The 13004-nt window shown below is 43.0% G+C and overlaps 1 protein-coding gene across 1 annotated transcript; it reads right to left on the minus strand.

The window, feature by feature from the left end:
• Positions 1-3509: 3509 nt before the first annotated feature.
• LYG1 (lysozyme g1) lies at positions 3510-12482 on the minus strand. The gene is made up of 5 exons (XM_053588371.1): positions 12410-12482; positions 9729-9833; positions 8615-8814; positions 4098-4230; positions 3510-3628 (listed from the first exon to the last, which is right to left on the minus strand). The coding sequence occupies exons 1-5, from the start codon at positions 12450-12452 to the stop codon at positions 3510-3512; spliced, it is 600 nt and encodes a 199-aa protein (XP_053444346.1). The 5' UTR covers positions 12453-12482.
• Positions 12483-13004: the final 522 nt, after the last annotated feature.

Genomic DNA, 13004 nt, shown 5'->3' on the forward strand with positions numbered 1-13004 from the left:
ACCAGCACCCTACACACCCAGAGTTCAGTGACCTTTAACCAAATAGTCTTTCCTCTTGGTATTGTGGGGAAATTTAAATATCTCCATAAAACATCAAAAAGAAAAAAAGCAGTTTCATTATTGAATAAACATAAAGCAGAGGAACATGAACAGGATTGACCATCTTCAAAGAATTATAAATACAGAAAGAAATCCCCCACCCTTTATACAGCCAACAATCCTTTTATACTGCCATCGCATCCATAAATTCTCAATTAACAACGACCTGTCCTCCTCTAAAAAAGACCATTTGCTGTATATTCTTTCCTTTATAAGAAGGGATAGCAAAAATGTTCCTATCTCTGGGACAAGCAAATGAAGAAGATAAAAACAGAAAGGTGCCCAAAGGCTTAACTTTTATAGGGGAAAAGGCACAGAAGCCACCATATTCCTAGATGTTTACATTTCAAAGGCATGGATGGCTCTCAGATTTCTGAAAAAAATTATAAGTTAAAAAGCTGACCAAAAGATAACTCAGGATGTAAAATAATAATAATAATAATAATAATTTATGTTCTTCCTTGGGTAGGACCATCTTGTTCAGCACAAGTTGCAAAATGTTTAGCTGTGTAGTTTACTCCCAAGCCCCTACTCCGGGCATTGTGGTGAAAACAAAAGGAAAACAAAATGTGTGCCCTCACACATTTTCAATTATCTGCTGGAAAGGGAATGCCTAGCTAGAGCGTCCAATTCATTCCAATTTGCCCAGTACTTTTCCGGTTTAATTTTACCAGTTTCAGCACTGAAAGTCTTACGTCCCCAGACCCCACTAGTTCCAGGCAAAGCAGGATAGTAGAACACCCACCATATATGCACATATGTGTTCACACATGTCGGTCATCTAATTATATACATGGCCACTCAGGAAAAAATTAAAACTTAAAAAGATAGGCTTTGACTTGGAAGAAATCTAGTTTTGGATTATGGTCCTGTCCCTTACCAGCTTTGTGACCAAGGCAAGTTTCTGTTGATGAACTACAGTTATCCTTTGTTATCTATGGGAGATTGGTTCCAGAGCCATAGCAGATACCAAAATCCACAGATGCTCCAGTACCTGATATAAAATGGTGTAAATCATAATATACACACAGCTTCCTGTATACTTTAAATCATGTGTAGATGACTTCTAATACCTAATACAATATAAACGCTATATAAATAGTTGTTACACTGTATTGGTTAGGGACTAATGACCTAAAAAGTCTGTACCAGTTCAGTACAGATGTCATTTTTTTTCTTTTTGTTTTCTTAGAGACAGCTTTGCTCAATTGTCCAGGCTGGAGTCCAGGGTTATCATGATAGCTCACTGCAGTCTTGAACCCCTGGGCTTAAGCAATCTTCCTGCCCCATCCTCCCAAGACACAATTTCCTTTTCTGGATGTTTTTTTGATCCCTGGTTGGTTGAATCCACTGATGTAGAACCCACAGCTATGGAGGGCCAACTATACTATCAATAACTCTGGTTGGTGCTTCTCTTGCCTGTTCAAGGGAATAAAATCGTTTATCCTGTCAGGGGTGGGGCAAGAATCCAGCACCTAATAAATGGCCTTGCCTGTTGTGTGAATTCAGACCTCAATTCGCCAAAATCTCTCCCTTGCCTTCCCATTTTTATTTATTTCTTCTTTGGAGACATTAGCTTATTGTGTCCTAAGCTACTTATTATCTGTATCTTAATTACAAAAGGGGCCTTTGTAATTAAGGACTGTGTCTTTTCACCTCCATTTTATAGTTCCTAATACAGGGGCTACAGTGGCTGGTAGGTAGAAGGTATTAAGTACCTTTACCCTTATTTTATTTTATTTTTTAGCGGCATCTAACTCTGTTGCAACTTTTCCAGAGCCCCCATCCCAACATCATGGTGCACCTAGTATGCTTTTTTTTGGCTGGATATTTTCTCCATAGGACACTTCATCAGCCTCTACACAAGTTATCCCCACTTATTTACTGGGCACTTGTGTCCATGCTGGGAGCCCTAGGATGCCGCCCTAGTGGTGTGATTTTAGGAGGCTTTTATTCACCCAAATATTTCCCTCCTTGGGCTTGTAACCAGTACGTCACATTCCATATGTTTCCCTTCTGCCAGCAAAGTGTAAATCTCCAAAGGGGAAGAATTCATGAGGTCTTCCCAGTCATGCTCTGCATGGTGGGACTCTGTTAACTGGATTCTGTCCTGAGAATAGGTCTTGGAAGGCAGAGGGTGGGGGAAGTAAAGAGCACCAAAGGTCACCAGGAGGATGCAGGGGCTACCAGCACAGTAGTGAACACCTAGCACTGTCACCTGGTGCAGGTCCTGTGTCTATCTGTACCTTGCACACAGTATGTGGTTGACTCTCTTCTCTTCTGTGTGAGCTGCTGCCCCCAACTATATTTTATAATTTGACAATTGTTGGGGGCAGAGACACTGCGAGTAGTGCTTTATACAGTGCTGACACATAGGAGTTGCTTCAAAAAAATTATTTAGGGACAAAAAAAAGAGAAGACAAAACAAAACAAAAGAGACAAAATTGTTTAGAGACAGACTGAGCCTGCTTGAAATGATGACACTTGTTCTAGAATGGTATTTTGCAAAGTGCCGACATCATACAGTTGGTAGAATGAGACAGTAATTACTTTTATAGAACAAAAATCCTCAAATTCAATACTTTACCAGTATGATACATAGTTGATATACTGGAGGGCAGCTTCAGCTGATGTGGCCTGGCTCTCTTAGTGACATAAGTGCCCCAAACAAGGGAATCATTTAGATGAGTTCCAGCTACTTTGGGTATGAAGTTAGGGAGCTTGGATGCAAGAGAAGATTCAGGAAAGGAAAGGAAGAGGTAGTTTCAATGACAGAGACAAACCTAGGGTTAAAACGATGTTGCAAAGTTAGCAAGTAACTTTCCTGAAACTATTAATATTTCATGCAGCTGACGAGGCTGGTAACCATTTTACCCTTTTTTTCATCGAAAGTTATTAATTAAAATTTGAAACTCTGATTTTTATCAAAAAAGTCAATGTTAGGGTTGCCAAATAAAATACAAGAAGCCCAGTTAAATTTGAATTTCAGATAGACAATGAGTAATTTTTTAGCATAAAAGTGTTCCAAATATTGCATGGGAGTGATACTAAAAAATTGTTTGTTATTTATCTGGAATTCAAATTTAAACTGGGCTTCCTGTATTTTTATTTGCTAAATCTGGCAACATTAGTAAATGATGTATAGGATTCACCTCATAGAAACCAACAATATAATTAATGTCCATAGAAACACCTTTAAAGAGACGTCGTAGCCCTTAATTCTCACTGCCCCCCTCCCACACACACAGATCACAAAATACAGGTTATAATTCTTCCTTTAATGTGATTCATAGTATTTTGATGGCCTTCGGGTCAAATTCCAATTTGTAGTTATAGGCCCCAATGACTGGTTTTATCCGTGTAACAATAGAGGCCTCATCTGTGATAATAACTTGGATTCATCTGAAGTGTTAGAAGCCGTGTCTCTTGAGGTACTTGGCTCGGGCAAGGACATCATTGCAGAAGTCACAGCTCAGGTCCTCACTGCTTCCGACATAGCCAGCACCCCCACTGTAGGCACAGAGTCCACCTGAAATGCACGGGATAGAATAATGCTAGCCTGGCAGTGCTTTGCTGCTTCCGGGTATTCAGCAGTTAAGTTTCCCTACTGAGATAAAGTTTTACTTTGTTGCCCTTACTAAAGTGCTGTGACATCACAGCTCACAGCAACCTCAAACTCTTGGGCTCAAGTGATCTTCTTGTCTCAGCCTCCCCAGTAGCTAGGACTCCAGGCACCTGCCACAAAGCCCGGCTATTTTTAAGAGACAGGGTCTCATGCTCAGGTGGTCTCAAACCTGTGAGCTCAGGCAATCCACCCGCCTCAGCCTCCCAGAGTGCTAGGATTACAGGCGTGAGCCACAACGCCAGGCCAACTTTCTCTTTCTTAACTGCCTAGTAGGAGGCAGCTGTGGTTTGGGGGAATCTGGTGCGACATACGCATATTACACACGTCTGTGTTAATGCTGTTCTGCTTAACAACTGACTGGTGCTACACATACCTCTCAGGTGCTGGTCAGGGGTCCAGGCTGGAAACCTCCTCTGGATTTCTTTGATTCTAGTAGTAAGAATCTCAGTCATCTGAGAAACCTGGGACTCGCTAATCCAGGACATGGGTGTGGAAAAGTCAGCATCCTGGAGAGGGGGAGCAGAGGAAGAGTTAAGTAAACAGGGCAGGAGGGTAACCCGGAGGTGCAGTGCTGCTCTCTTCTTTCCCTTCTCTTTTTCTCCTTCCATCTTTGGTGGAACCAATGGGGATTAAACCCTCACTCCCCACCCCCATGAGGATTAAATGGTAAAGCTACTTATATCTGTTAGGATGTCGATTGTGAAAAACACAAAAGACAAGTGTTATGGTCTGAATGTTCCTCCTCTCTGAAACTTAGTCTCCAATGTGGCAGTAACTCTAAGAGGCGACTGGGTCATGAGCATGCGTTTATGGATTAATGGGTTATCACAGGAGTGGGACTGGCGGCTTTGCAAGAAGAGGCAGGGAGACCTGAGCTGGCACACTTAGCCCCCTTGGCATAGGTGACATAGTTCCTGTGCCACCCTGGAACTCTATAGCGAGTCCCCACCAGCAAAAAGCCTCTCACTAGATTTACTCCCTCAACCTTGGACTTCCCAGACTCCAGAACTATAAGACATAAAAATTCTATTTCTTATAAATTACCCAATTCAGGTATTCTGTTATAAGCAACAAAGACAAGTGTTGATGAGTATGTAGAGAAATTGAAATCCTTATGCACTATTGCTAGGAATGCAAAATGGTACAGCCATCATGGAAAACAGTCTGGTGGTTTCTCAGAAAGTTAAAATTAGAACTACAGTATGATCTGGCACTCCCCCTCTGGGTATTTATCCAAAAGCATTGAAGTCAGTATCTCAGAGAGATAACCATACTCCCATGTTCATGTTGATTACAGAGCTAGTCACAAGAGCTAAGAGGTGGAGACAGTCTGAATGTCCATGAATAAAGAAAATATTTTACATATATATATTTACATATACACATACCATGGATTATTACTCTACCTTTAACAAGGAAGAAATCCTGCAATGTATGATGACATAGAAGAATCCTGAGGACATTGAATAAGTGAAACAAACCAGTCACAGAAAGACAAATAACTGCATGGCTCCTCTTACATGAGGCATCTAAAATAGTTAAATTCATAGAAGCAAAGAATATAATGGTGGTTGCCAGGTTCTGGAGGACAGGGAAACGTGGTGTTGCTAGTCAATGCATATAAAATGTCAGTCACGTCTGGTCCTCCCATTCATCAGACAGCCGCTTCTTCTAGTGTAACACCAGCCGCATCCCCGAGGCACCATAATGAAAGTGAAGGTCAGAATAAACGGCTTTGGTTGTATTGGGCGCCTGGTCACCAGGGCTGGCAAAGTGGACATTGTTGCCATCAATGACCCCTTCATTGACCTAAACTACATGGTCTACATGTTCCAGGATGATTCCACCCATGGCAAATTCCATGGCACAGTCAAGGCTGAGAAAGGGAAGGTTGTTATCAATGGAAATCCCGTAACCATCTTCCAGGAGTGAGATCCCACCCAAATCAAATGGGGGGAGGCAGGTGCAGAGTATGTTGTGGCGTCCACTGGTGTCTTCACCACCATGGAGAAGGCTGGGGCTCACCTACAGGGAGGTGCCAAAATCTCTGCCCCTTCTGCTGATGCCCCCATGTTTGTGATGGGTGTGAACCACGAGAAGTACGAAAACAGCCTCAGCATTGTCAGAAATGCCTCCTGCACCACCAACGGCTTAGCCCCCTTAGCTAAGGTCATCCATGACAACCTCGGCCTTGTGGAGGGACTCATGACCACAGTCCATGCCATCACTGCCACCCAGAAGACTGTGGATGGCCTCTCTGGGAAGTGTGGCGTGATAGTTGCGGGGCTCTCCAGAACATCATCCCTGCCTCAAGTGGTGCAACCAAGGCTGTGGGCAAGGTCATCCCTGAGCTGAATGGGAAGCTTATTGGCATGGTCTTCTGGGTCCCCACTTCCGTGTCAGTCGTGGATCTCACCTGCCGTCTAGAGAAGGCTGCCAAATACAATGATATCAAGAAGGTGGTGAAGCAGGGCCCCCTCAAGGGCATCCTGGGTTACACCGAGCACCAGGTCGTCTCCTCTGACTTCAACAGTGACACCCATTCTTCCACCTTTGATGCTGCAGCTGGCATTGCTCTCAACGACCACTTTGTCAAACTCATTGCCTGGTATGATAATGAATTTGGCTACAGCAACAGGGTGGTGGATCTTATGGCCCACATGGCCTCCAAGGAGTAAGAACCCCCAGACCACAAGCCCCAGCCAGAGCGCGGGAGGAAGAGAGAGGCCCTCAGCTGCTGGGGTGCCCCTGCCTACTCAGTCCCCCACCTCACTGAGAATCTCCTCTCGACACAATTTCCACACCAGGCCCCCTAAAGAACAGAGGGGCCTAAGGGGCCCCAACTTGTCATGTAACATCAATAAAGTTCCCTGAATTCAGCCAAAAAAAAAAAAAAAGTCAGTCATGCAAGATGAGAAAGTTCTAGAGATCTAATGAATGACACCATGCCCATAGCTAATGATACAGTATTGTACACTTAGAAATCTGTTGAAATGATCAGTCTCATGTTAAGTGTTCTTACCAAAGGGGAAAAAAAAGTAAAGTTACAAAGTTTGGGCTGTGGAAGGGCTGAGCAGACAGACTTTTCACTGCTGCTTCAGTGTTAGGGTGACAGGTCTAGTTAATGGCTGAGGTAGTGTAGATAGCAGTCTGATACCCTCCTTCAATGCCCCAAATGCAGACCCTCCAAATAGGCCAAAGAGGGTTTTTCTGTACTTATAATTCCCTTTTCAGATGATCTTTTCTTTTTTTTTTTTTTTTTTTTGGTTTTTAGCCAGGGCTGGGTTTGAACCCGCCACCTCTGGCATATGGGACCGGCGCCCTACTCCTTGAGCCACAGGCTCCGCCCAGCGACATCTAACTTTTCATATGTGTATATACACATGTATTTATATAACCGTCCCGCACTTAATTGATTAACCTTTCTTATATACCTTTGATTAACACTTCCATGTAGGTTTTACCATATTTAAGATAAATGTCTGAATCTGGAGAATTCTTATTTTATCTTCAAGGGAGATAGACTCATCCTTTTCCTCAAAATCAGATTTTAGAAAAGAGGCAGACAGGGCAGCAGAAATGATGCCAGCTCCAACATCCCAGATGCCGTTCTAGGCCAGCTCTGCATCATCCCAGCTGTGTGAGACTTTGCAGGAGTGACACCCTCCTTGTGCATCCACCTCCTGCCTTTCAAGGATGGATTGATCCCCATCCTTAAGGATGGATGCCCCCGTCCTTATCTCATCAAATTATTGGATGGGTCCCCAAATCCAAATAAGATAAAGTATTTGAAAATACTTTTAAAATTATAACGCATCATACAAAGTAGTCATGGGAAGCAAATTTAAAGAGAACACTGAGAAATAAATTTTTCCAAAACCTTAAAAAATGAGTACAATACTCAGATTTTTCAACAATAGTATGCAATGCGAAAAAAAATCAAGCCTCAGTCTCACCTCAGTCACCACTGATTCCCCAGTGCAGAGTTAATCCGACAGTCGGGTTAATGACCAGTTCCCCAAGAGTCTCTATCTGCCAAGTGATGCCTTGCACTATTCTTTAGTGCAAGAATAAAATTTGATCTTTAGAACTAAGTATTGTGTAGGAAAAAGACCAGGGAAAAGGAATTTTTTTTTTTTTTGAGACAGAGTCTCACTTTGTCACCCTGGATAGAGTGCTGTGGCGTCACAGCTCACAGCACCCTCCAGCTCTTGGGCTTAGGTGATTCTAAGCCCAAGCCTCAGCCTCCAGAGTAGCTGGGACTACAGGCATCTGCCACAACACCCAGCTATTTTTTTTTTTTTCGCAGTTTGGCCGGGGCTGGGTTTGAACCCACCACCCTCGGTATATGGGGCCAGTACCCTGCTCATTGAGCCACAGGTTCTGCCCAGGGAAAAGGAATTTAACATTTGTTGAGAATCTATCAGATACCAGGAATTTTTTCACATGATATCATGGGAGCTTCATAATTATAAGAATTGCATTTATAGGTGGGGAAACTGAGGGCCAGTGAGATTGAATAATGTATTCAGAGTTACATGGCTACAAAATCACTGAGCAAAGATTTAATCTATGATCCTTCTCCTAGACCCATGACCTGTTGGAAATGCAGAATAGAGCACCCTATTCTTGAAATATGGTATTATTCTGAAAATATGGTATTATTTAACTTTGAAAGGGAAATGTGGCTCAAAATGAAGCATAAATGTTGCCATTCGTATCTCTCAGGAAGAACTGTGATTCCTGCAACTCCAGGGAGCTTCATTTACTCTGTGTGTGCTGAAGCCATGCCATCATCCAAAAAACCAAAAAAAAATAGTAAAGGTGCCTCCTTGGAGTTGTGCCATATAGTAGAATGGCCATATGTTACGTTAATCGATGGAGAGTTACCTGCAGCGCCTTAATCCCATCGCCATTGCCTATGTTGCCCACATTGACCAGCACGTTGCCACCCTGAGACTCCCTAGACAAGACAGCAGCGATCACTGCAGGATCCACGCAGTACTTTTGACCAGCAGTTTGTATCATCGGTTGATATTTCAGTAGATGTGGCATGTCTAATTCAGCCAGCCTTTCGGAAACACGAACTCCTAAAGCGAACACAGAAGGAAAGATGCAGCTGGGTGTGACTTATGCTGAAATAGGAGCTCCAAGTGTCTCCAAGTATCTGGACTGAGAATCCCAAATTTTGGTCTTAAAACCCTAGTGCTCATTCCCTAACCTGGGATTAGGACCCTCCTCTCCTGTGACCTTGAGTTAGCATCCCCTGAGGCAGGCAGGCAGGCATCATCTGTAGCCACCAATGCCTCTCAGCTGGGCACTGAGACGCTGCCCTGGCCCATCCAGGACAATTCCAAACTTAGGCTCTACTGGTCCCATCCTACACACCCCAGATAGGATTGCCCAACAAGGCATGCCTGTCCATTAGCTGCAACAGGCACATGGTGTAAAGGAGAAAGTCTCCCAAACCCTATAAGTCCTTCAGTAGTTTCCTTGACAGGTCTGTTTACAATTGCCCACTTTTAAATCTTAAAATTATTGAGCTTAAACCTTTATGAAATAACATAAATATTGGGCAATGGCTTGGCGCCCATAGCATATTGGTTACGGCGCCAGTCACATACACTGAGGGTGGCCTGGGTCAGCTAAACAATTGCAACAGCAACAACAACAAAATACTGGGCAAAATAAAAATCAATACTAATGTATCTGTCTAGCCTTGCCTTCTAAGTATTTATATTGCTTAAAAAGCACTCTGGTCCACATTATATTGATCAGAGTTTACATCCTCACTGTAAAGTAAATGCTGTACTGTTATCCCCTTTTGACAGAGGTCAAGGAAGCTAAGTGACTTGTCGAAGATGCAGAGCCAGGACTCTGACAAGGCTTTGGACTCCACACTCAATGCTCTTTTGGCCACTCAGTCACATGAGGCTTGTGGGAAACAGTGGGAGCCAAGACGCTATGTCAAGAGGGCAGGAGTGGATAAGGGGGTTACAACTACCACAGTAGTTCAGGCCGTGGCGTCTTCCAATCCCACAAGATGCCCCCGGGGTGACCAGGGTTCGGATGTTTCCGTAGCATCCCCAGTTGCTGCTTTCAGATGAACCTGTAAGATGAGAAAAGTTCAACCTAAGGCACTGAACTAGAATAATTGTCATGCATCTTCTGCCCATGAATGAAATGACATGAAAAGAACTTAATAAAATCAATAGCAACATGAACTTCACTCCATGATAGAAACTCTTTTGAAATTTAAAATTAACACTATGCTAGGAAATAGCAAAGAAACACTTTGATACTAAATTCTCACCACACGTCTTGCAGACAAGAGGAACTATTGAAGCAATTTTATTCTTTGAAAGTCTCCAGGGCTGTCTGATGCTGTCAGGTGGGTGTCTTGGAACAAATCAGAGATTATCTGTTTCCTGTAAAGTAGTTCTCACCTTTCATCTTATATGAATCCTCAGCACTTCCCTCTGAAAGACACCTAACTCGTTTAGGAGGGACTTAAGTTTGCTCTGGAGAAACCCATATAAAGCCTGGGTCACCCTGGGATGTTAATCCAGACCCCAGATTAAAGGTGCTGCCTATAAATTAGGCGTTATTGTTCGCTTTTCTTTCTGTCAGGGGCACTTCTGGGTGGAGGCTTAAGGCTGCAAAAAGGGGTACACATGCAGTGAGGCCTGGGACCAGCTCTCTGCATAGGGGTGCCTCTTACTTCTTCCCTTTCTTTTCTTTTCTCTTTCTTTCTTTTTTTTTTTTTTTTTTGTAGAGACAGAGTTTCACTTTATTGCCCACGGTGCCCTGCCATCACAGCTCACAGCAACCTCCAACTCCTGGGGTTAGGAGAGTCTCTTGCCATAGCCTCCTGAGCAGCTGGGACTACAGGCCCCCGCTACAACGCCGGCTATTTTTTGTTGCAGTTTGAACCTGCCACCCTCCGTATATGGGGTCGGCGCCCTACTCACTGAGCCACAGGTGCCACCTCACTTTTTCTCTTTCTTTGCCTTCTCTATCTCTACCCACCTGCCTCTGTCATCCCAGTTGTCACTGAAGGAAAGGAGTGGTTTTAGATGCTTTGGGCCACTGAAGAGAAAGACATTCCTACACTTCACACCAGGAGGAGGGCACAAGAGCCAATAACAAGACACCTGCTGGGTAGCGGTGTCCAGACTCAGTGGGTAGGGTGCCGGCCACATGCACCGAGGCTGGCGGGTTTGAACCCGGGCCTGGGCCAGCTAAAACAACAATGACATCTGCAACAAAAAAAGGCCGGGCATTGTGGTGGGTGCCTATGGTCTCAGCTACCTGAGAGGCTGAGGCAAGAGAATCGCCTAAGCCCAGGAGTTGGAGGTTGCTGTGAGCTGTGACGCCACAGCACTCTACCCAGGGGACATAGTGAGACTCTGTCTCAAAAAAAAAAAAAAAGACACCTACCAGGACAGATTAGTCCTTGTGAGAATCGTCTCACAATTACAAGCCTGTAAGAATTTCTCATTAGATTACTTTTTTTGATTCACCATTTGATTGAAGTTGGTTATATACTCAAACCTTAATGATTTGCAGATCTTTGGAAATAAATTTCTTGCATATCATCATATGTGTCCTGTATGCTTACAAAGACACATTTTAAGGTTTTATTTTCTTTCTAAGAGTTTCATGGGGTTGACATCTGAAAAATGTAGTATTTTGGAGTAAAATATAAACTTTACAAATTCATGAGCAGTAATTTGAGAGAAATGTAGAAATGATAAGACCTGGTCTTTTATGAGTTTACTAAAGAGTAAAGGAGCCAACTGATTATCTTTATGATTGGTGACAAATATCCTTAATGTCGAAGCTGGTTGTATCACTAATTGCTTTCTGCCTTGTGGACTTCTCCTGAACCACATTATGAGATGCTCCAAGATCTCTCTCTCTCTCTCTCTTTTGCTTCTTATGACTATCTTAGTTTGAATCTGGGATCCTCCAAGATCTTTATATTCCCTATGCTTGAATTGTAGGAATTTAAAAATATTTGTTGAATGAATACAGCAATGAATAAATGAATGAATATGAAACCCCATCTGAGAAATGTTTCTAATTTAGAGCCAGGAAGTTAATTTAATTTGGCTTCTCCTGAGAAACTATGCTTCCTGCTTTTATTTATTAAAAAATAAGCACTTTTCCCTTTTGCTCCAGCTGCAACAAACCCTAGCACCAAGCTGACGTTCATCACAGCAACTATGTCAGCCTCAATTTAGAAGCTTAGTAACATGCCCTTAATTCCTGGATTTGGTTTTCTATTTGAATTACATTAGTATTTTTATGGCAACCACCTCAATTCTTACACGGACATATTTGGTTTATAAATAAATTCACGGAAATATTTGGTTTATAAATAAATTCAGTGAACACTTCTAGTATTTTTATAATAGACAATGAGCAGTTATCAATAGCATATAAAGTCTGACCTTAAGCAACGTTGTTTTAAGCCCACCCAGCATTCTGGAGATCCCCGTCCTTTTGTGGGGCAGTTTTGGAAAGGCTTGTCAGGGGTTGTTCCTAACTTGGGGATTTATTGGAAAGCTCAGGAGAAAAAATACTGTTTTCTGCTGCAGTGTCAAGTATCAGAAGCCCAGTATGTTTCTATGTTTATCCTTCCCACCTCCAAGGTCATTTAGAAGAATGCACCACTCTCACCAGTCAGGGCAAGAAGGCCCAGAAGCAGCCACAATGCAGACATGTCGATGATCTGGGTCTACAGCTCCTGAAATGATGTTAAATTAAAAATTAGCTTGAAGATGTGAAAACGTCACTTGGCATCATAACAATATATAATGATTCTATGAAAGGGGTGGGGGATAAAAGGAGCAAGTTTCCTCATTTCTAAACTAAGAAAACAAATGATTTGAATCACAGTGAGAAAAACAAAAGTATAACAAGGAACTTTCGTGGTTTTGGGGGTTTTTTTTGACAGAGTCTCACTCAGTCACCCTAGTTAGAATGCAGTGGTGTCATTGTAGCTCACAGCAACCTCACACTCCTGGAGCTTATGTGACCTTCTCACCTCAGTCTCCTTAGTACCTGAGACTATAGGTGTCCACCACGATGCCCGGCTGATTTTGTCTATACTTTTAGTAGAGACAAGGTCTTGCTCTTGCTCAGGCTGGTATTGAACTCCTGAGCTCAAGGGATCCTCCCATTTCGGCCTCCGAAATGTAGGATTCAAGTAGGATAAGCGTAGGATTATAGGAGTGAGCCACTGTGCCCATCCCCATCTTTTCAATTAACTTAA

Source organism: Nycticebus coucang, chromosome 4 (genome assembly GCF_027406575.1).
Source record: "Nycticebus coucang isolate mNycCou1 chromosome 4, mNycCou1.pri, whole genome shotgun sequence".
Taxonomy (NCBI): domain Eukaryota; kingdom Metazoa; phylum Chordata; class Mammalia; order Primates; family Lorisidae; genus Nycticebus; species Nycticebus coucang.